Source organism: Theobroma cacao, chromosome 3 (genome assembly GCF_053813885.1).
Source record: "Theobroma cacao isolate CCN51 chromosome 3, ASM5381388v1, whole genome shotgun sequence".
Lineage (NCBI taxonomy): Eukaryota > Viridiplantae > Streptophyta > Magnoliopsida > Malvales > Malvaceae > Theobroma > Theobroma cacao.
Window position 1 is genome coordinate 31349080 of NC_142641.1, and position 24023 is coordinate 31373102.

Below are 24023 nucleotides of genomic sequence, written 5' to 3' on the forward strand. Positions count from 1 at the left end.
TAATATGCTCATACAGAATTATTTAAATAAATATAATTAAGATTAGATACAAATTATGATCCTTGTTATTAATAATTGAATCAAAATCTTTTAATAAAATAATTTCCTTTTTAACATTATGTTTTCAACAATGATTTTATTTACAATTCAACTGATATCATTGAAATAATTTGAGAAAGTCAATATTCGATACCATTAATAATAATATATGTTAAGTTATACAACAAAATATAAATATTTTTTAAAGAAGCAACGATCTATCAATTATATCTCAATTTGCTTATGATAAAAATTATGCAGTTTATAAATAATTACTCTCAATATATTTAATTTGCTTAACTTTAATTTTATTTCATTATTTAAGAAAATGTGATTCTATTCTATTAGCAAGAAAATATGAATATTAAGATCTGTAGTTTAAATTTGGGGCAGCAATCCTCTATAGTGGGGGATAAACCATATATTAGCTTGTTACTACTTAGGATAAGATAGACTTCTTATACCAGGCAGCCACAAATTACAACGTCCAGGAGATAAGCTACTCGCAGCATAAAATAAGGCAAGCCAGTCTTTCAACCAAAGCCAAGTAGGGCATAACACTATCCTAATAGCTCCGGACAACCACAGCCTTGTAACCAAGGCAATGTTAAACCACAAACATACGAATAACAAGCTCCAGATTTAATATATGCAAGGCCCTGGTCCAAGACAATAGAAAGGAAGCTCCATCCAATTCCCAGCAAGTTTAAAGAATCTTTCCAGCTATGCCTCCAAACCATTTTAGCTGCTCCCATCATTCCACCCATGCAACATCACCACGTAAAGCCTGCTGTAAATCAGATAATGGCATTTAGTATGGAACTAAAAAGGGGAAGGGAGGAGCAGTTGTACAACGCACACATTCAAATGACCAAACAATGCCTCAAAAAACACAACACCACACACTCTACAACAAATTGACTATAATTCAACCTGCCAAGTTAGCTTTTTTTGGTTAAGTAACCAACAATTTTATCACGGTAAAAATAAAACAGTTCAAAACCCAAACCTTATTTAGAAGTATGGGAAACTTTTGGGGCATTCTGAGCAGCAGTATTATGCGTGACAGCTCGTGCGCTGGTGCAAGTTTTGTGTGTAACCCCATCATCTTGCACCAATAATGGGGTAGAGTTGATTGATTGCTATTCAGAATCATCATAGACTTCTCCATCATCAGAAAGTTCATCAAATGATCTCATGTCAAGCTGGTATCGAAGGATGCCTCCAATCCCGCCAAACCCCCGGCAGAACTGAGAACCCTCCTGTGATTTGTTGGTAACAAACTCAAGATTACAACCAAACCGCCTGTATTCATTAGCAAACCACTCTAAAAGTGGCATCTTCTCCTGAACCTCCAAATCAGCAGAGCTGGCTGAATCATGGAAGTTGTTCTGATTAGCTTCCTGCTCCTTGTTCAAATGTTTTATGACAATTTCACCAGTGCTGCTGTTCTTCAGCACATACCTATTGATGTCCAAATTTTCCCACACAATAAGGATCTCAACAGCTCCCATCTCCAAGGCCTTCAATGTGTCATCCACACCGAATACATATTTCCCTGTATCTTGACTGATTTCTTCAAAGTATTTCCCTATTAAGCGCTTCTCCTGTATGAATTTCACATTCGACAGGATTTCTGATGAAAGCTCAATTGCCTGGTTAAAACCATTCTCTCCTCCATAAGAGACATCAACCACATTCAGAATCTTAGCCTGAAGCCGCTGATCAAACATATCTGATTGACTCAACTCAGTTTTGAAATCAGCTGATCCAGCCAGTATTAATCCAGCAACATTAGGCTGGCTGGTGGCAGGATTGATAAAAAACTGTGTGGCAAGTTCAGCCGTCTTCCTCACATAGTTGTGCCGCTTTTCCATTCGAAGTCGAGCAAAACGAAGAGCTGATTGTCCTCCTCTCCCATGCTTCTTTGGAAGATCAACACTGAACTTATGAAGAACCTCTCTGGTATTACCACTTAATGTTCCAAAAAGAGTTCCATTACCATCCATTACAATAAAACCAAACTTATCATCTGATTCCAAAAGTTCATTCAGTGCTTCCGTGTGAAACTTGTTGTCACAGAGATAGAGTGATGCATTTATAGGCTTGAAAGGCTCAAAATCAATTGTGACTTTCTTCTCCTTCCCTTCTTCAGTCACAATTGTTCCTGTGTAGAGCACAAGTCCATTGGGAGGAACCTTACTATAAAGTTTGAGCCTCTGCTGAGCAGAAGTGATTGCACCCAACACAGATTGACGGTTGACTCTGCTTTTGATATTTGAAGCAGTTCCAAATTCATCTCCCAACATCTTCGTAACCCTAGATACTTGATCGCGCGGAGGCATTATGAGGGATATCATGCTGGTTCCATTGCCTTTAGCAGCTTCAAGTGCTTTAATCAGCTTCTTGATCTTCCATATCTCAATATTTTTATCGGTCTCGTGGCCGTCTGCCATTGCTAGGTAAAGTAATAATTGCAGAAAATGGAAGCAATAAAATTACCTAAAAAGGCAGTAAAACATTAACAAACTATAACTCAAAAGTATTCAAATCTAGCACTAAGGGCATGTTAGACCGGGAACTTTTCTCAAGATAATAAACCAATCAAACAAAAGACCCATAAGAACATGAATATTAACAAATAAAATATCATAAACTGCCAAAGAAAAAGCAAGTATGTATCAATCATAGGCCTTATCATAACCACATCTTTGTACCTTCACTTGCAACACATCTAGCTTCGTTGTACTAACAAAAGCAAGATCGAATAACCTAAAGAAATCGAGAAAAAATACTATTGTCTAGTCTAGTAATTCTTCAAAGAGCCATCACAAATCTAGTAATAATAACAGGAAAAGAATCACCTTTTTTTTAGATATAAAAGTGCCAAAAGCAACTTCAAATAAACTGAAAAGCCAGGAGGCCAAAAAAATGAAAAAAAAAAAAAAGAAGAAAAAACACGCGGCGCATAGTAATTGGTAATACTAACAAACGAGATCTTAATTAATCATTTAAAGTAGCCATCAAAGCATGTACTAATACACACGTAAATATCTTTTATTGATTTTATAGAAAATCCAAACATATCGGAAAAAAGTTGCAAAGATGTTACCTTAAATTAATATAAAAACAGGAAGAAATACTTCAAAAAGGCTTCTTAGCAAGATATTTTTGTAGATTCCTTTCCTGCTAACATACTATTTTAATCGCTCCCAAAAAAAAATAATATTAACAGATTTCTTTTTAATATATTATATTATATTGTAATAGATATTCGCCAAAATATATATAATAATACTAGAAAATATTTAAAAATCTATTCTTGTTACTCGTAAAGAATAAGCTGTCTTATGTTAAAGACCAATTTTTCAAAACGAAAATGAAGAATACAACTGAAATTCGAAGCAATCGTATTAAATCGAAAAAATATTTAGAAATTGAGGGATATAATTTTATACTTAATCCCCGAAGTCGCTTCGTCTTGGATAAATGATGGAATCAGAAATCAGACCGAGATCAAATAGGAGAAGCAAAATCCAAAGCACGCTTTGAATATAGATAGAATTAAACTAAGAGAGAGAGAGAGAGAGAGAGAGAGAAACCTGAGGGTAATCGCCTGGAAGAAGAGGCTGGAATTTGTTTGCTTGTGAGTGCAGTCCGATAATAATACTAATAATATTCTATTCTATTCTCTCAATTCTTATGTTGAGAGCAAGAGCGAGAGACAACAAAGGCAGCTTATATATATATATATATATATGTATGTAGTACTACTACAGCTATTGCAATTGCGCCCTGAGACAGGAAATTCGTCTCAACCCCAAAGTCCATACCAAATTTCCAACGCGGCTAGGGTTTAGATTTGACATCATGAATTAAAATTTAACTATTTATGTAAGAAAATGTTGTATTTTTTTTTATGTTATATTCAATTGGAGTCTTTATAGAGTTTATTTGTTAACAACAATTAAAAATCAAATAAAAAAAGTGTATTATATGAAGCTTTCATAATTTTTTTATTTTAGAAAAAAGTTAATTTAAATTTTTTTTAATTATGAAATTATCAATCTGAATCAAATACTTGATACTTTTTCATCAATTTTTGAAAACTCAAATATGTCTTATAAAATTATGATCGTTAATTTTTATTTTATTCCTGTTTTTAAATATTATATCCTACAACGCTTGAAAATATAACTAGTTTTGGTCGTTCTTAAAAATAGTAAAGATTTTTTCTTATTTTTGAGAATATAAATTCATCTAATTTTATTTGTAATAATATTTATCATATAACTATAAAAATTCAATAGGAGATACTGATTATTACAGCAAATGAAAAAAAAAAAAAAGAAAAAGTGAGAAAATTTGTTATTGATCTATGTCAACTTAGATATAGTGATATATACTTATTAGTATAACTAATTAAATGGATTTTAATAATCAGATTTGGAGTAGGCATTTTTGTTTGAGAAGAAATTAAGATAATCGATAATTAAATTTGATAACTGATTAAATTATTAAGGTATTTAGGTCCATCATTTTTATATAGAGAAAAGAATATATTTGGAAGAGAAGAAGACAAAGAATGGATGGCATTGTCTATATACATAAAATACTCGAAAGAAAATTTTGGAGTCAATTGTCTAAAGTTAGCCTACGCATCAGCGAGGGTACACCTCTTATTAACCTTGAATAAAATATTTTCTGAATCAAAGTCATGTATACGACCATGGAAAAGCAGCTGGTCGAGAAGCTGGAACTAGGATAAAAGCCATTTTAGTATCTACTTCTAAGTTTTGCAGCCAGGAATTTGATCAAAATAGAAAAAAAAAAAAAAAAAAACACCGATAGGGGGAGAATATGGAAGAGGTAAACATAGTGAAGCTGCATGGGATAGGGGCTAATCCTTATTCTAAGAGGGTGGAACTGGCCCTTAGAATTAAAGGCATACCCTATGAGTTTATAGAAGAAGATCTGAGTAATAAGAGTCAACTGCTCCTCAAGTCCAATCCTGTTTACAAGAAGATCCCAGTACTTGGTCACAATGAAAAACCAGTCGTTGACTCCCTTATCATTTTAGAATACATTGATGAAACTTGGAAAAACGCTCCTCAGCTCTTGCCTGATGATCCACTGGAAAGAGCTAAAGTTCGCTTCTGGACAAGTTTCATTCAACAACAGGTAAAGAATTGTCAGTACTGTTTCTTTACACCGTTGATATAGAACCCTACAGCTAGAAAATAACTAATATCTTTTGTGAGTGCAGTTGTTTGAGGCCATGACTAGAGTAGTAACATGTGATGGGGAAATTCAAGCAAAAGCAATTGATGAAGTACAAGGGAAAATGAAGGTGCTGGAAGAGGGAATGAAGGAAGTCTTCACAGGTTCAGGTTCTCCAAGCATTGATGGCGATAATTTAGGATTGTCAGACATTATGATTTGTTCAACATTCAGTCCCTACAAAGCTTATGAGGAAGCCTCTGGAGTAAAAATATTAGACCCAGAAAGGAACCCATTGGTATTCTGCTGGGTGAAAGCCTTGAATGAGCTGCCTTTGGTGAAAGAGCTATACCCACCTCATGACAAGCTGGTAGCCCTGCTAAAGGTTGTCAGAGAAAATGCCCTCAGAGTTTCTTCCTCGACTTGATCTTCTTCTATTAATATGGTTCCAAGTTTGCCTGCTTTTGTTGTCAAAAATTTGCCTTTAAGGCCTTATTATGTGTGTTTAATCAAATAGAACTTGAGCTAATATAGCCTCTTTTCCTGTAGCTTCTTTTTACAGAGAGCTCTCTTCATCACTGGTACATGTCAACTAAATCTTGGTTTCAATAATAATTTTTGTTAACAAGCTAAGTAAAATTTTTATATCACTTTTTACATTGGTTTCAACTAAAGGCGCACAATTGTTAATAACATAGATCAACTGTCATTTTTCCATGCTAAATTTAGTCGGAAACTTTGAGGTTTGAGGTTGAGCTTCAATGTCAGCGAGTACGGGACTGCAGTCAGGAACAAGGCAAAAGGGTTTTTGGATGAACAATAATAACATTGACAACATCAAAAGAGGCAAAACAGAAACGTACGGGGTTCATTAAGAGATCAATTAACTTGCTTATTATCCAATGATCGATACTTGCCTAACTCATCAAATTCACATCATTAAACCGTTATTTCAATTTTTCACTAAAAGCCAGAAGCAATAACAATGTTATTCTCCTTTATGATTTGGTGAGTTGCTGCGAATTAAGTTGAACTCGTTCACTTTCAGTAACCCCAGTAAACAAATATTCTTTGACCTTGATTGCCTTGAGTAAGAAGGAATTGACCCATTACTTAGTTATAAGCTCATGGCTGATGTAATTCATGTGGTCCATTCAACACTAACGGGGCTACAGATTAATATGTTAATGTGTATGACCTAGTTAGAATACCTTAAACTATCTCTTCTTCAAGTTTTCATCATATCTCTTCTGACTCGTGGCTTAGTACAACTCCAAAAACCATTTTTTCCCCTATTTTGTAATTTTTTAACTTGATGGCTGATTTAGCAAAATGTTGACAAATAACTAAAGCTAGATTGTTTAAACTTTAAACTCTATATATTGCTTAATCTAACCGGACACTACAAAGTGATAATTTGCCCTTTCGTTGGGATAGTTGGCCAAGTTGTTGAAAGAAGAGAGATGGGAGAAGAACACTACACGGGATGTGGGCTAGCCCTTTTGTTAAGAGGGTGGAAGTAGCATTAATTCATATCATAATAGATAAGAAAAATATTTAGCTTCAAAAATTTTTAAAATATTTAATGTGTTATATATTTAAAACATTAATTAATACTATCATTACGAGAATATATAAGAAAAATATTTAATTTCAAAATTTTTAAAATATTTTATATATTATATATTTAAAATATTAATTTATATCATTATTATAAAAATACGAATTGTGTAAGAGATTAACAAAAATAAAAAAAGTCTAAAAATTATTATTAGTTGATAGATTAATTTATCACATTTTGACTCTTCCGGTTTTTACAGTAATTATAAAATTAGTCATTTCAATAATAAAAATTGTGAAAATAAAATTTCAAAACAAACTAAATGATGAATTTCTTACATATGATTTAGTTGTCTATATTGAAAAAGACATTATTAACTTTTTCATTACAAAATCAATAATTGATAAATATGAATTTAGAAAATATTGTAAAGCATAATTTTTCTAAAAGACTATGGTATGTATTCTTTTCTTATTTTTTTTATTTACATGTTATATTAAATTATTATCCATTATAAATCTTTTAATTATTAATTAAATTCAAAATATTAGTTTTAAAAACTTTTAACTCTCAGTTTCCTTTGTCTTTAGTCCCCTCCTTAAAATTTATCTTGCTCCCCCCTAGTACATCGGAGAAGATTTGGGGAACAAAACCCCACAGCTCCTCCAGTACAATCCTGTTTACAAGAAGGTTCCTGTTCTTGTTCATAATGGAAAGCCAATTGCTGAATCCCTCATCATCCTGGAATATATTGATGAAACCTGGTAGAATAGCCCTCAGCTCCTTCCTGAGGATCCATACGAACGAGCCAGAGTTCGCTTCCGGACAAGCTTTGTCCAGTAATTGGTTAGACAATATTCATGCTTCACCCACTACTCGAACAGAGTTGCTCTGTTTTACATGATTTTCATTGCATACATAATATAAGACAATAATGATACGATGCTATGTAAAATGAAGCAAATACAAGGAATTTGTCTTGAATGCAGCTGCTTCAGACACTGATCACAGTGATCAAAACTGACGGAGAAGCACAAGAGAAAGCCATCAAGGAACTGCTAGAGAAATTAGAGGTGTTGGGAGAGGTAATGAAAGAGTTTTTTCCAGATGGTAATCCATCCATTGATAGTGAAAATGTGGGACTCCTTGACCTTGTATTTTTCACATCGTTTGGACTGCACCAAGTTCGAGAAGAAGTTCTTGGCATAAAGATCGTAGATCCAGAAAAGACTACATTACTGTTCTCCTGGGTGACAGCTATAAACCAGCTGCCTCTAGTGAAAGAGTTGACTCCTCCTCATGACAAGTTGGTGGCATTTCTTAAGTTTATCAGGGAGAATGCTCTCAAGTCTTCTTCAGCTTAGTATGATTTGGTGTTTGCCTTCGAGGCCTTGATATGTGTGTTATATGATCGGCAGCACTAAATAGAACTTAAGCCACCTTTTCGCTAGCTTCTTTTACAGAGAGCTTTCACCTCTACATGTGTACCAAAATATTGGTTTCAATAATAAATTTTCTTAGGAAGGTTAACTGATTTTTTTTTTTTTTTGTTACATTGATTTTGACAAGAGGGGCGGTTTACAAGAACATAGATCAACTGTGGTTTTCCCATGCTAATTTTAGCCAGAAACTTTGAGCTTCAATTCTGACAAACAAAATGATCTGCTTCTTTAATGGGGACACAGGTAGTCGGTTAACATAATTCAAAGACAAAAGAAGGCTTCCATTGACTTCGAAGCAAAACTTACAGAAAGAAATGGTAATGTGCTTGTAGATTGTCCCCATATTTCACTTTTGCCTACAAATAGGGCTCTAATTCATGGCTTTCGTGCCAACCAAGACATTGGACTGGTCAATAGCCTTAGGATTGAAGTTAGAAAATTTCACGTTAAAAAATATTAGCAATTCCAAGAAGGAAAAAAGAATTCATTCCATGGATATGCTAGATGTTTAAATCCAAAGTCAAACTTTATATCTATTTGTAAATTTTTGACCATCTGAAAAGTGCCAAGACACTTTAAACATTCTATTTATTAAGGGATCCACCATAAACACAAAATCCAAGCACTAGCAACAAGAAGAAGGGGGAGATACAGAGATGGAGGAAGAAAAGGAAGTGAAATTGCTTGGGATGTGGGCTAATACATATGTTAAGAGAGTGGAAGTGGCCCTAAGAGTTAAGGGAATACCCTATGAGTATATAGAAGAGGACTTGAGCAACAAGAGCCAGGTGCTCCTACGACACAATCCAGTTCACAAGAAGGTCCCCGTACTTGTCCACAAGGGAAACCCTATAGCTGAGTCCTCTGTCATCCTGGAATATATTGACGAAACCTGGAAAGTTGCTCCTCGGCTCCTCCCTGATGATCCGTATCAAAGAGCTCAAGTTCGATTCTGGGCAAGTTTTATTCAGCAACAGGTAAAAGAATGATGCTTCTTAAATCACCAGATATCACTATGCTATGTTTCCTTTTATTTTCTTTTCTTTTCCTTTCAAAATAATTGATCGTCAAGTATTATTGACCAAGAGATGTCAACAAAGAAAGGATAGAAAAGAGCAGTTGTAATACCTTTGTCATAGATTAGCGCAGAACAGAACCATGGTCTTTGTGAATTCTAACGTTCTACAGAAAAATTAAGAAGACTGGCAATAGAATAAGGAACCGAACTGTCCTCATTACAAGAGCAATGATATATCTGATGTCAAACTGTCGATGACTAAGATTTGCACCAATCGTTTTATGCATGCAGCTGTTTGAGGCCATTGGTTGGATTATCACAAGCAATGCAGAAGCACAAGAGAAAAACACAGTTGAATTGCTTCAACAAATGGATGTATTCGAAGAAACGATGAAAGAATTTTACGCTGAGGGCATTCAAGGAATCCGAAATGACAACTTAGGGCTCCTGGACATTCTAGTTTGTGCAACATTTGGCCCCTACAAAGCTCTAGAGGAAGCCGCTGGTGTAAAAATTCTAGATCCGGAAAGGCATCCGTTTATATACTCATGGGTGACAAATTCGAACGAGGTGCCTGTGATGAAAGAAGCAACCCCTCCTCATGAGAAGCTTTTGGCACTTCTTCAATTTGTTTGACAAAATGCCCTCAAATCTTCCACTTCACAATCTTGATAACCCATCAAAGTTGCAAATATCTGGTGAATTAAAATAAATTTGAGGAATCATTCCTTTTTCTTGTTTAGACCTTTGTTTACACTAGGAATAAAGCCTGTTGGCAACATGTTTTTTCCTACAACAACTTCTGTATTGCCCGTGTTCTATGTATTCTTAATTAGGAGTCAATCCTATTTCTTAATTCTTACGAGTTACTAATACCTTAATTGGTTATCTTTACTTCATTCCAACCAAAATATAAAACAAAAGAAAAACCAAACTCTAGAAAAAGAGGAAAAAGAAAGCCACCCCTCCAGTAATTTCAGTCAATTGCAGCAATCAGACTAGTTACTAATTAATATGGCATGCAAATAACTTATCTTGATGGGCATGAGTGTATGGCACCAGAGTTGGAGCGATCCAGAGAGTAGAGGGTAAAGATTCCAACAAAAAATTAAATGCTCATTCACGTTTAAACAAACAACTCGCAATAATAATGCGCACAATCATCATCTCTTCAAGTCAAAATTTAATTGAAACAAAGTAAAATTGAAAAAGCTTCTGTCTCATCTTTTAGCTCTTTGATGCCTGCTTTTCCTTGGTCTTCTGAATCTTCAAAACCTTCTTCACAATCTTCTGCTCTTCAACCAAAAAGGCCCGTATGATCCTATAGAAACATTAGAATTTCCAGGAATTATTCATTGGCATATTACAAAAGAACAGTATCAAGTACTTCACATTTGAAGTTATATCTGTCATTGTATCAAAAGGTAAAAAACAGTTACTTCCGTGTGAATAAGATAGCAAAATTAATAATTTTGGCAAATAGATATAAGCACACCTCTCCCTGACTGCACCACCAGATAGCACGCCACCATAGGCACGGTTCACAGTCCTCCTATTCCTGGGTAACCTAGACCTCTTGTATTCGGCAGGTCTCAAGTGAGGAATCTGCACATAGAGCAATGTTGCATAACAGGAAGATTATTTCCACATGAAGCAGTCAGTCAACTAGCACAATCAGCACATATTATGTACAATAATTAAGTTTAACAAAGGCAAAATGACTTCTGCGCTTTGAAAATAATCAAACAACATTAAGCTCAACCTGTCCCCAAGACAGAAGAAAAATAAACAGCAAAATAAAACTCAATCCTGTGGAGGAAGCGAGCAGGTGAAAGGCTAACATTGCAATCTAACACGAGAAGTTTAATTCAAAATGAAGTAAAGTTTTAATCCCAAACTAAACTTCATCCCCATCTTGGAGAAACACAATATAATGGGGGGAGAAATGCCCCAACAAGACATAAAATTGCATTGGCGATGCGGTATTTCCTTTACAGTATGAAAGTAAAATTCACAAAGTGTTTTGCATCTGTGAGAGATAGGGCAATTTATATAACAAAAACAAACTACAAAGAGCTGCCCCAATTGTTTCCAGCACTAAATTTAACTAACTTGTTTATAAAAATGCTCCTTTGCATGTATTTAACGACTGATTGGCATAACATATTATGAACATTCCAAGCTCATTCCTCCAAAATATAACTACCCCAACAATTCAAACCTTTTTATATGTCTGAAGCGTTCTTTTTCTTTTCCCATCCCTAACCTTTTTCAACATTAATAAAGGTAAATTCAACTAAAAAAGCTTGAATTCCTTATACACGTGAAAATATAGGAAAAGTTCAATGTTGATGCAATGCAAAAGCTCACAAGCTTGAATTAATTGGTTCTTTAAAAAGAAAGTGAAAACATTTAGTAAATTAAACAACATACCCCTTGGATTCTTTTGCCAGTAACAGGACATTTGGGTCCGCTAGCTCTCTTCTTGGTGGTCTGGTACACAAGTTTCCCACCTTAAATTTCAACCAATGCCCACACAAATAAGCAAAGTTAAGAATTAAAAAAAAAAAAAGCAAATGCATATATATATATATATATATCACTGATTAAACCAACAATTGAAGTATCTATCTACCAGGAGTTTTGACGACACGGTGCTGGTTGGACTTGGTAGCGTAGCTGTGGCGCGTGCGGTATGTCAGCCGTTGAACCATTTTTTCCCACTTTTATGATTCTCTCCCTCTCTCTCTCTCTCTCTCTCTCTCTCTGTGGATGGAGGCGGAGACTGGAAGGGCTCTTGTTTGCAGCGAAGATGGCAAGTTAAAAACTGGAATGACTAGGATGCCCTAAATCGGACGGCTGTTGTACCTTCTATTTTAACGGTTGAAATTTGGTCTCCTTTGCTACTTTATTTTATTTAGGTTTTATGGTCGAAAAAATTTGAATTTTTTTTTAAAAATTTAAATAAATTTTTATTCTTTTATTATATTCAATCACATTTTTGCATTTTTATTTTAGATCAAATAAATTTTTTATAATTATTAATTAATTAATTATTATTAATCAAAATATTATTTATCATTATATATTCACGTTGCACTGATGTAACGTTAATATGGAAAGTAAAAAATATCACATGTTATATTATTATCAATTATGATATGTCAACGTATTATATCATCATCAATTATGACATATTAACATATTACATGACATAAACATCATTAATTGTGACTTGTTGACATGTCAAATGGCATAGAATAATAAATAATATTTTACCTAAATCAAACCACACAATATAGCTTATTTGACTTCGAATAAAAGTATAAAGACTTATTTGACTCAAAATAAAATAAGTGAGTCATAATTAAACATAATAAAAAAAGAACTTATTCGAATTTTTTCTCAATAATTTAGAGATTTTTTAAATATTATACCTTTTATTTAATAGTAGTATTGAAATTAAAATATACCATTAAAAATTTGATTTTATTTGGAACAATACAAAAATAGAGTTATTCTAAAAGTCTTGATGGGCACTCTTTTATGATTAGTTAAGTTATTATTTATAAATAATATATTTATATAAAATATAGTAATTGACAATGAATGTGATGAATACGAAAAATATTACCTAATATCATAATCTTACTTTAGCAAAGGTTTATAAAATATAATGGCATAAGAGTAAATATGTAAAATAAATAATTTTTTATCATTTAACACTTACATTTATCAAATAATATAGTAATTATATTTAACACTTAATTTCTCAACAACATATCAAACAGTTTTTACAATACAAATTGAATACTTAATTTTTCAGTTTAGCAAATAACAGCTAATTATGCATTAGAAATATGTCCTCAAACTTTGCTTAAATATGCATTTCACCTATCTAACTTTCTCCTATATCATCTGATTAATCAACCTATCATATGAAATTAAGGATGCGCAAATGGCTTCAAACTTCAAGCAATTTTAAAGGTTACCTACACGATAATCATGAACTAGTTTGTTCGGACTTATTCTCATTTTTCTAAGCATAGTGCATGATTTACACACACGAAAACAATTATAATCTATGCACCTGTTTTTTTTTTCCTTCTTTGAAGTTGACTTTTTTGTTGAAAAAAAAAAAGAAATAGAGAGAAACGAGGAAAAAGAGGGGCGAGAAAAGAGAGATAGAGATAAAAGGGAAAGGATCAAGCAAGGAGCAACAAGGGAGGAACAAGGTCATAAAAGCTAAATAGGGGCAGAATCAAACTTTAGATATTTATCATAGACTGATCTTAATTAAAGGATAAAGGTTACAATACATTAAAGCCTCGGAGTCAAAATTATAAGGTTCTAACACAATTTAATCATCTTACACCAAGCTAGATTGCAGCAAACCACAAGCTATCCAAGTGTATATATAGTCTTTGATGATGATCCACAAGAATGCCAATTAGGAATAACTTTAATGGAGAATGGGGTTACTCAAGCTTGCAAAGTCTAGTGCTAGCTAGAAGAAGGCAATCAATACTTTCTTTTCATAGAAAGAAATCAAAACACAGCCAAAAACTTCAAAGTTCATCAACTGACGATGAAGGCACCAAGTTTTCAAGCTAAATGTGATCCACACGGTTTCATCTCCTCAACCAAACCACAGGGTTTCAAACAACCATTGTTTAAACCTCAATCAACGAATAATAGTACATGAGTCACACTCAAAAAAAAAAACAAGAGAAAAAAACAATGCCCTAGTTGGTTGAAAGTGATGATCGACGGCTCACAAGGTTACAAGATAGCTAGGTCTATTTTAATGGATAAAAAGTCTTTGCAATTTCACTCAAAAAGCTTTTAGGGTTTTGTGGATGATTTCTAGTAGTTTAGTATTGTTGGTCATACCCCACAAAATATAGCATAAGCCTTATAATTTTAGGTAATTAATTAATCCCAAACCTCAGTGGATTTTGCTTAACCTTCATGTTAATTGCAAAATTACCAAGACTAATTGAACTATTTAATTAAATCCCTAAAGTTCTCAACTTTTTTCAATTAAGTCAAACTTAATTAACCTCTTTTCCACATTCTCAATTGACATTCTTTAATGTTTGTGACCCATCAAGTTCTTAACATGTTGACAATAAATAGAAATTATAATACAAGTCAAACTAGAAATAGATGAATTAAACTCCTTTGCATTCATCATCAATTCTCAATTGATCAGTTCATATTTATAAATCAAGATTAGCATATAGCAATGTATCATAACCACCCAAATCTTAAGATTAGTTATAATAATTTGACTCAATCTTTCAATACGCAATCTCATAGTGTAATTAATGTCCCTTCATCATCTAATATCTCAACAAGACTTAGAAAATGGTGCAGTTTCTACTCTTTTTCTATCTTTAGCATTTTAGTACTTGATCCCAATAATTGAACTCATCTTGAGACTGTGGACAAACCATTTGTCAACATCTCAAATTGTCTAAGCCTAGGGCTTCCATGAGTTATTACTTAGCAAGCTATAATAGGATATTCCCTTTAATTTCACTTAAAGTGATAAATCCTATATTGATCATTGTCTTACCTTCATATATCTTATGCTATACCTAATATCTATCCCCTTTTTAGCATCCTTGGCTAAGACCATTTTAGATAGTATCAAAGTATAGCACTCCTTAAAAAAGGTAATCACATGATCTCAAATCTAAGGATCTTTTACATAACTATGACAAAAAAACTTACTCCATAGACACTTGAGTGATATATTAAATGGAATTCTCATGGTGGGTCATGTTTAGTGCAATTGTTCTTATAACAAGCATTCACATGTTAATTCAAGTATCCTCATGCTTTAATCTAAGTAAGGAACATAGCCATGTTTCAATCTTTATGTCTTATCAATATCTATGTTTCTTGATAAAACTTTCGATAGGAACTAATTTAAGGATAATGAATTGATGCGATAAGGTTATTGTAATTATAATTCTTTATAATACCTTTTGCAAAGCATGTAATATTCCATGCAAATCAGCATGCATAAGGATTTAATAAGTAAAAAGTACCTTTTATAAATAATAAATGCTTAATGACAATAAGTATCTTCGTATAACAAATCCAATTCACTTGCTAGGTATAATAACACTATCAATCTCCCATTTGCAATAAAGTCAATCACTTATGTATCTAATACTAGAGTCTTCCATGATGATCATTTTTCTATTGGGACAGAGGCTTCGTGAATGGATCTGTTAGATTTTTATTTATGGGAACACCTTCAATCTTTATATCACCTCTTTGTATGATCTCCTTGATTAAGTGATAATAGCTTAATACATGTTTGGATATATGATGAGACCTGGGCTCTTTTTCTTATGCAATGGCTCCATTTTTATTACAATACAATAGTATTAGGTTAACAATGCTAGGAACCACACCAAGTTTTGTCATGAAATTCTCGATCAAAATAACTTATCTACCACTTCAAACATAGAGATGTATTCGACCTCAATTGTAGAGTTTATGGTTGATAACTTTATGATATAGAGTTATTTGGGTTTAATTTCGAATGAATGTATAGATACATTGGGGTAATGTATTGATACATATGGGGCAAAATAGCCTTAGGTGCTTTCTGCTTCAAATGCATCGATACATTTTGACAATATATCGATACATGTTCATCTTTGGCCAAATCTATCGATACTTTCTCAAATGTATCGATAGAATATTCTTCCTAGGGCCTTTGTTGTTCATTTTTCCATGAATGTGTCGATACATTGAGGTATGTATCGATACTTACACCCTTGTAGGTCGTTCTAGGCTTCCCAAAAACTCCAAAAATCAAAGTTTAACACTCCAATATTATTCTTGGTTGATATCACATCTCAAATCATTCATTTAAATTAATCCCATACACATAATCTCACAAACATAACATCAAACTTAGATTGAAACCTTAAATTATGGGACCATATCATATTTCCTCAAAGTTTTGCCTAAGTGTCAATATATATACTTTCAAGCACTTATCATACATATCATATCATCAAAGTCCTCAAAACTCCACATATTTCATAAATCGTTCTTAGCACACATAAAAAATTGGGGGTGTTACAATGCCATCGACCCAATGACCATCGTACATAATCGTAAGCTTCACATTGACATGCCACTGAAATTTAACAAAAAATAAGTGCCACAATCAATTAATTTATATATATAAAAAATTTGTAATCATAAGCTTCAATGAACTAGTCACGCAATACCTAACAAACCTTTCACGTAATGCTTAAAATCAATCTTACAATCCCTTCGTCTTAGTCATGCAATCCATACAACCTAGTCACGGAATGTCTAAAAATCAATCACGCGATCTATCGAAATACCTACATCTCCTTATGCCTAAAAATCAGTCACGTAATGCTTACAACCCACTCACAAAAAGCCCAAAATTCAGTCTTACAATACTTAAAAATCAATCACATAATGCCTAAAATCCAATCGCGCAATGCCTAAATCACAATGTTTAAATACCAATCTTGCAATGCCTACAAACTAGTGACTTAATGCTTAAAAATTAGTAACGCAATGCCTAATAACTAATTGATTTGCCTACTCGTAACTAAGTTTAAGTTGCCAAAGTCATACAAATATCTAATTAACAAATATGTCTAATCAATTTTAACCTTTCAACTCTAAGATTCAATTTTATGAATATAAACCTCAAAATACATATCTTGATGCCATTTCTTCTCTGTGGGATTGTGAGAGATAGTTTAATGACGAGATAAATAGTATTCGGTAAGAGACAAAAATGGAAATGGCGAGATAAATGCTAATTTTGCATAGAGAAAACTAGTGATTTGTCTAAAATTATTTAAAAGCTATTGTTTTCAAATCATGTCAAAAATTAGATGAAAATAATTAAAATTATTATAAAAATCATTTTTGAATTAGACTTATAAAAAGGGTTACTTCCCACCATTCCCTTTATAATAAATTGAATCAATCCAAATCGCTAAGTGTTTGATAGGAGACCCGGTCCGAATCGAGCTTGATCAGATAGGTGCTCGCGCTTCTTCGCTTCCATCAAAAACAGAAAAAAGAAACGGCTACTTCCAAAGGAGCCATGGACAGTGAACATAACTGAGAAATGAACAACACATCCCACCATTGCCTCTCTTTATTAACCAGCTGCAAAAACCTCAAAACCCTCAGTCAAATCCACGCTTCTCTCGTCAAAACCGGCCTCAACTCGGACCCTTTTATCGCCGGTAAACTAATCCTCCACTGCGCTGTAACTAACTCCGATGTTCTCGACTACGCTCGCCGTTTCTTCCTTCACTTCCCAAATCCGGATGTCTTCATGCATAACACTCTTATTCGAGGGTTCTCAGAATCGAGTACCCCTCAAAACTCAATATTTACATTCATAGATATGCGTAGGAAATCAATGGTTCCTCCCGATAGCTTCTCCTTCGCGTTTGTTCTCAAGGCGGCGTCGAATTATGGGTCGTTGAGAGCTGGGATTCAGCTGCATTGTCAAGCTTTGATTCATGGTCTCGATACCCATTTGTTTGTTGGGACGACTTTGATAAGTATGTACGGAGAATGCGGGTCTGTTTGTTTTGCGAAGAAAGCGTTTGAGCAAATGCTGGAACCAAATGTTGTTGCTTGGAATGCAATTGTGACGGCGTGTTTTAGGTGTGGTGATGTAAAGGGTGCACGGAAAATGTTTGATATGATGCCTTTTACGAATTCGACTTCCTCGAATGTAATGCTTGCAGGGTTTGCGAAAGCTGGGGAGATGGAGCTTGCCAAAAAGATGTTTTGGGAGATGAAAGTGAAGGATGATGTTTCTTGGAGTACTATGATTGTTGGATTTGCTCATAATGCGAGTTTTTGTGAGGCTTTTGGATATTTTAGGGAGTTGCGAAGGGTTGGGTTGACACCCAATGAGGTTAGCTTAACTGGGGTGCTATCAGGTTGTGCACAAGCGGGGGCGTTTGAGTTTGGTAAAATCTTTCATGGATATATTGAGAAATCTGGATGTAATTGGATTACTGCCGTGAATAATGCACTCGTGGATATGTATGCAAGGTGTGGGCATGTGGAGATGGCTCGATTAGTTTTTGAGAATATGCCATATAAGAAGAGTGTTGTTTCTTGGACTTCAATGATAGAAGGGCTTGCGATGCATGGTTATGCAGAAGAGGCAATACAGGTTTTTCATGAGATGGAAGGGTCTGGAATTAGGCCTGATTGGATTACCTTCATCACCATCCTATATGCTTGTAGTCATGCTGGGTTGATTGAGCAAGGATGTAGCTATTTTTCTAAGATGAAGAATGTGTATGATATAGAACCAAAGATTGAGCACTATGGTTGCATGGTTGATTTGTATGGTCGAGCTGGTTACCTGCAGAAGGCCAATGACTTTGTATGTCAAATGCCAGTATCACCTAATGCTATAATTTGGCGGACTCTTCTCGGGGCTTGCAGCATCCATGGTAATGTTGAGTTGGCGGAGCAAGTAAAGGAAAGGCTTTCTGAGCTAGAACCCAATGATTCTGGTGATATTGTGCTGCTGTCAAATATTTATGCAGTTGCAGGGAAATGGAAGGATGTTGCCACAGTGAGAAGGTCAATGACAGCTCAGAAGATAAAGAAAACTCCTGGTTGGAGTATGATTGAAGTTGACAGGACCATGTATAGCTTTGTAGCCGGGGAAAAATCAAAAAAGACTACTGCAGAGGCTTACGAAAAGCTAAAGGAGATAATGTTGACGCTTAGGGTTGAGGGAGGTTATGTTCCAGAAGTTGCAAGTGTTTTTCATGACGTAGAGGAGGAAGAGAAGGAAGATTCAGTATTTAAGCACAGTGAGAAGCTTGCTGTAGCTTTTGGGATCTCGAGGCTGTGTAAGGGAAGGGATATAAGAATAGTGAAGAATTTAAGAATATGCAGAGACTGCCATACAGTTATGAAGTTGATCTCTAAGGTTTATGGATTGAAAGTTGTGGTCAGAGATAGAAGTCGTTTTCACATGTTCAATGATGGTTCTTGTTCATGCAAAGATTACTGGTGATCGGTAAGTAGTGAGCATTAAGGCAATGAAAGTTTCTGCACTTCTCAGAAAAGAACTTAAATTTAAAGGAGAAAACTGAAGCTGCAGCCTGAGAAAGGAAAAATGAGCTATGAACCTGCTTATTGGGAAGAAGTACTGTGAAAAAATACAATGTTTGAGCTATACAATGGATCCGGTACAAGGAAGATTTTGAAAACTAACAATATTTGATTGAATTGTGCCAAAATGGAAAAGAACTTTTGAGTGAATCATACTCTGTTGGTATGCTGTAGGTCATGACATACTGAATGGACAGGGATGGAGCAAATAGTTAGTCTACAAGTCTGGTCAGGCTTCCCATGTGTAAAATATGAACAATGTATCTCCACGTTGAGTCTTTCCTGGATTTGGGTGGAGATACTGACCTGAAGCTGATTGTGCAGAGGAACTTGCTGAGCACAGTCTATACTTATTCTAATAACCAGTCTGCGGCAATTTTGAACCCATTATTTGAGATGTTGTCAGTGTGTATACAGAGAATTTTCAACTGGAGCTAATCAATTGTAGATGAATGAGAATATTTATTACTGCATCCATTTTGGATGCAAATGGGAGTGTGAAAAGACCATTTTTTTTGTACAACAAGAAAACACACAAAAAAAAGGACTATTCCTAATGAATTTTGCATTAGATACTATGGAATCTCTTGTATAGACGTTGAGAACTATCCTTTTCCTCGTGTTTTTTTTTTCTTGCTTTCACAACTCTCTTCACTTCCTGCCCATAGGGTTCCTATCTCTATTTAAATATTTGGGGTAGTATTGTCCTTCTCTTTTTGTTTTCTTCCTTTCTCCAAATTTGTTGCTAGTAGTAGCAACAACAATTCAAGCACCGGCAAAACGAGAAAAGTAGACAGAGATAGGAATTGAAGAGGACTGATCTCTTGAAAAGGGCTGTAGGCGTCCTAAGTTCCAAGTAGTCAAAAGAGACAAAAAGTGGAAACCAAAAATCTTAGTGGAGTGGTCCTGGTTTTAAGTCGCTAAGAATTCCAGCAGAATCTGCCTTCTCAAAGTACCATCCTTCTTTTTGCTTCTCTTCCTCCTCCTTCTCTCTCCAGATATTTCTAATCTCAAAAGGCTCTTTCACTCTCTCTCTGAATTTCTCCAATTCTTTTTCATGGCCTCCTTTGCAATTTCTATATTCTCGTCATCTTCTTTTGCTCTTTCTTGCAAAAACTACAGACCATTTCTCTCTCCCACAGCCTTCTCTGCAAAACCCATTTCCATCAAAGCTTCTTCTGCTTCCCTGGATTACTCTACACCCTCCTCTGTCATTGAACAAAAGCCCCTCAAACCTACTAAGGTAAAAAAGTTACCATTACTTTAGTTGAAAACATTGCGGAAATTTGAAAACCTGGAAAGACTTTTCATAATTAAACTGTAATTTATAGATCTGGGTTAGATTGGATTCTTCAATATTAGTTTAATTTTAGTTTGTTTATATCACTAGTAGTCTCATATCATATCTTTTTAATCATTCAGACAAATTGTTGGGAATGGAAGTTCAAGGATAATGTAATTAATATATACTATGAGGAGCATGAGAATGAGAGCACTGATCATGCAAAGAACATCCTTATGATTCCAACAATATCTGATGTAAGCACTGTACAAGAGTGGAGAGCAGTGGCTAAAGACATTTTGGGACGAGTTGGTAAAGTCAATTGGCGAGCTACTGTTGTTGATTGGCCTGGTTTGGGATACTCTAGCAGGCCAAAGATGGATTATGATGCTGATGTAATGGAAAAATTCCTAGTTGATTTCATTAAAGAGATAAGCTCCCCAGGTGGCTACTAAACTTTCTTCTTTCACAGTGTTTATCATTGTTGGTTGTAGTTAATTTGTTGCTTTTTTAATATGCATAGTTCTGATTGCTATGATTGATGATGATTATTTTGCTTGAATGGCATGATTTGACCCTTGTTGTGCTTATAATTGTTTGTGTTGATAGTGAATTCCATGGAGAGAGGCTTGGGCTACTGCAGGCTTAAAAATGTCTCTTCATTCTTTTTAATCCTTTTGGGATTTAGGAGTGCTTCTTCTTCTATATCTGTGTTCACTTCTATTTGTATTTATTTGCAGCATGATTAATTGGTTGGGAGAAAAGAAAACTTTTCATTCCTTTGCATTGTCTGTCAAAATTCCTTTTGAGACTATTTAACATAAGGGGGCTGTACTGGTTGAGAGCATGTAGATTTATCACCTGGTGTGAAAACTGAGTAGAAGACACACACACACACACACACACACACACACACACACACGTTCAATGTCTGCTTTGGACATTTACCGCCAAAAGATGTGAGAACTAGCAGTCTATACTCAATGGTGGTGTTTGAGGTCCAGTTCAATTTGGTTTTCCTTTTTCTTTTATGCTTGGTGTCCTTTCCTTCTTGCATTTTCTGCAGTGATGCTTGACCTTCTGCCACTAGTTTTTTCTAGAATGTTTCTAATTATGATACTTTATGTTATTGCCGCTTTATCTTCCTATAATTCTCATGTTTACTAAGCATGTCATATTTTCTTATCTAAGGCTCTAGTTTGCATCTGCAATACTGTCAACATTTGGTCTTCCTTTGGATCTTTTACCCTTTAGATGATATTATGGGAAAGTATTGCAAGACAATTTAATTAGAAGGCAATATAGCTTGCTAATAATTTATTGCTATTGAAACAGAAAACGATTTTGTGATCTTTGGAGGAGGTCATGCTGCCACAATAGCAATTCGTGCGGCAAAAAAAGGGTTGGTGAAGCCAAAAGCTATTGCTGCAGTTGCTCCAACCTGGGCTGGCCCCCTGCCTATTGTGTTTGGTCGAGATCCCAGCATGCAAACAAGGTATTCTGAATTCCAGTACTGCCTTTGTGAATGTGGACAGCTTGTTTGCTGGCCTTGAGAATCACTCTTGCTTTCTAGGTTGTGAAATTTAATTGAGGCCTATGTGCAAGGTAGCTGGGAGAGAAGCGGAGCTCATTTCACTCTGTTGAGACAAAGCTAGTTGCATCAGATCACCCATTCAATTTTTATGGTGCTAGATTTCTATACATTAGTTTTGCATCTTCTTTTTACCCAACAGTGCAGTGTTTTTGAACATCTCTGGCTCAACCTAAGCATTGTTGTTTGATTGCTTTTAGATTTTCCCATCAATTTCTTCCATGCAGAGTTTCTTTCTTATCAAAATTATAGATATGATGATTTTTTTTTTGTTTTCTTGATGAACCACTCAAATAGATCTTTCCTTTATGGTTCATGTAATTATCAGGTATGGACTGCTGAGGGGCACCTTAAGAGCCCCAGCTGTTGGGTGGATGATGTATAATATGCTTGTCAGCAATGAGGGGGCAATTCAGTCACAGTATAAATCTCATGTCTATGCAAATCCTAAAAATGTGACTCCAGCAATTGTTCAAAGCAGATACAAGTTGACAACAAAGAAAGGATCCCGATTTGTGCCTGCTGCTTTCTTGACTGGTCTCCTTGACCCTGTTACTTCCCGGGAGGAGTTCCTTGAACTCTATGCTGAATTGGAGGGGGAGATGCCCATTCTGGTTGTGTCAACTGAGGGATCTCCAAAGAGATCAAAGGCAGAGATGGAAGCTCTCAGGGAAGCTAAAGGAGTAAGCAAGTTTGTTGAGGTTCCTGGTGCACTTTTACCACAAGAAGAGTACCCTAGAATGGTGGCAGAGGAGCTTTACCAGTTTTTGCAAGAGAATTTCGAAGTCAATGCTTAAATCCTTCATGATGGAACTTCTAAATTCCAAGGGACATAGTTTTGTTCCACAACAATCCTGCTCTAACATTTTCCTATTGCTGGTCAGAATGGTTCTGTGTCAATGCAATTGTACGCAAAATAAAACCTTGTAAAATGATATTCGTCTTTATATATTTCACAGCTATGATAGGAATAAAATTGCTCATCTTCCAGAAAAGTTATAGTTGTGAAAATTTTTGAGGACTGATTAAGAGAAGTTATATAGTCTATTCAGTACCAGAATGGCAGAAAAATTGCCTGAGACTTAATGCTTTAATAATTACTACCTTCATCCTGCACTTGAATGGTAATTTGTGAGGATTACTTGTATATCTGTGTTTATGCTTTTGTGCAATCCCAAATGTAGCTGCTTGAATCCCCTAGATGGTTTTTCTTCTTAAGTTATTGGTTTCCTCTGACGAGAACAAGAAAATGATAGTATAACCATCTCTTTTACTTTCTAAATTGTTAACTTTACCTCTCCCTATTTCCCTGGACACATTAACATTAGAAATAAAGAGATGTGGAATTAACTTCATCCAAGGTTCTTTTATTTCCTTGTTTATGTGCACGTCGGGTCCCCTTCAATCAACCCTCGGGACAGGGCTTCTGCTCACTGCCCTGCTGCTTAAGTAACACTCTGGAGATAATTATTAAAAGATTACAATAAATGAAAATGATGCAAGTTGTGAACCTAATGGTTAAGATAATAAAAGGAAATTGTACTAGACATGGAATGCAGATTTTTAGCCTTGAAATCGTAAATGCTGCAGAGGAGGCATTGATGGAATTGCCATTGACAACTAAGAGAGCTACTCCACTGAATTGTGTTAAAATGAAATCTCTTAGCTTCTAATTTATTAGTGTTGGAACT

The 24023-nt window shown here is 34.7% G+C and overlaps 5 protein-coding genes and 2 pseudogenes across 9 annotated transcripts; 5 read left to right on the forward strand and 2 right to left on the reverse strand.

Annotated features, from left to right (window-relative positions):
- Positions 1–442: 442 nt before the first annotated feature.
- On the reverse strand, positions 443–3871 carry LOC18604671 (eukaryotic peptide chain release factor subunit 1-3 pseudogene; annotated as a pseudogene). Of its 3 annotated transcripts, none has more exons than XR_016025560.1 (3): positions 3642–3871; positions 1049–2497; positions 443–829 (listed from the first exon to the last, which is right to left on the reverse strand). The product of XR_016025560.1 is annotated as a eukaryotic peptide chain release factor subunit 1-3 pseudogene, transcript variant X2 (transcript). The 3 variants fall into 3 exon arrangements; XR_016025561.1 differs by having other exon boundaries at positions 443–826; positions 1049–2541; positions 3642–3870; XR_016025559.1 differs by having other exon boundaries at positions 1049–2541; positions 3642–3869.
- Positions 3872–4800: 929 nt separating this feature from the next.
- LOC18604672 (glutathione S-transferase U9-like) lies at positions 4801–5898 on the forward strand. The gene is made up of 2 exons (XM_007037269.3): positions 4801–5220; positions 5306–5898. Exons 1-2 carry the CDS (start codon positions 4900–4902, stop codon positions 5684–5686), a joined length of 702 nt encoding a protein of 233 aa, XP_007037331.3. The 5' UTR covers positions 4801–4899; the 3' UTR covers positions 5687–5898.
- A 488-nt stretch (positions 5899–6386) lies between these two features.
- Positions 6387–8354, forward strand: LOC18604673 (glutathione S-transferase U9 pseudogene; annotated as a pseudogene).
- A 564-nt stretch (positions 8355–8918) lies between these two features.
- LOC18604674 (glutathione S-transferase U10-like) lies at positions 8919–10136 on the forward strand. The gene is made up of 2 exons (XM_018117235.2): positions 8919–9239; positions 9572–10136. The coding sequence occupies exons 1-2, from the start codon at positions 8919–8921 to the stop codon at positions 9914–9916; spliced, it is 666 nt and encodes a 221-aa protein (XP_017972724.2). The 3' UTR covers positions 9917–10136.
- A 226-nt stretch (positions 10137–10362) lies between these two features.
- Positions 10363–12093, reverse strand: LOC18604675 (large ribosomal subunit protein eL34). Of its 2 annotated transcripts, none has more exons than XM_088805050.1 (4): positions 11916–12086; positions 11714–11793; positions 10776–10885; positions 10363–10601 (listed from the first exon to the last, which is right to left on the reverse strand). In XM_088805050.1, the coding sequence occupies exons 1-4, from the start codon at positions 11992–11994 to the stop codon at positions 10508–10510; spliced, it is 363 nt and encodes a 120-aa protein (XP_088661176.1). In that variant the 5' UTR covers positions 11995–12086; the 3' UTR covers positions 10363–10507. The 2 variants fall into 2 exon arrangements, with proteins under 2 accessions (XP_088661176.1, XP_088661177.1); XM_088805051.1 differs by having other exon boundaries at positions 10515–10686; positions 11916–12093.
- A 5199-nt stretch (positions 12094–17292) lies between these two features.
- Positions 17293–20037, forward strand: LOC18604676 (Tetratricopeptide repeat (TPR)-like superfamily protein). Its single transcript, XM_007037273.3, has one exon. It carries the CDS (start codon positions 17430–17432, stop codon positions 19359–19361), a length of 1932 nt encoding a protein of 643 aa, XP_007037335.3. The 5' UTR covers positions 17293–17429; the 3' UTR covers positions 19362–20037.
- A 204-nt stretch (positions 20038–20241) lies between these two features.
- LOC18604677 (alpha/beta-Hydrolases superfamily protein) lies at positions 20242–23445 on the forward strand. The gene is made up of 4 exons (XM_007037274.3): positions 20242–20702; positions 20882–21185; positions 22077–22236; positions 22661–23445. Exons 1-4 carry the CDS (start codon positions 20517–20519, stop codon positions 23127–23129), a joined length of 1119 nt encoding a protein of 372 aa, XP_007037336.3. The 5' UTR covers positions 20242–20516; the 3' UTR covers positions 23130–23445.
- The last annotated feature ends 578 nt before the right edge of the window (positions 23446–24023 follow it).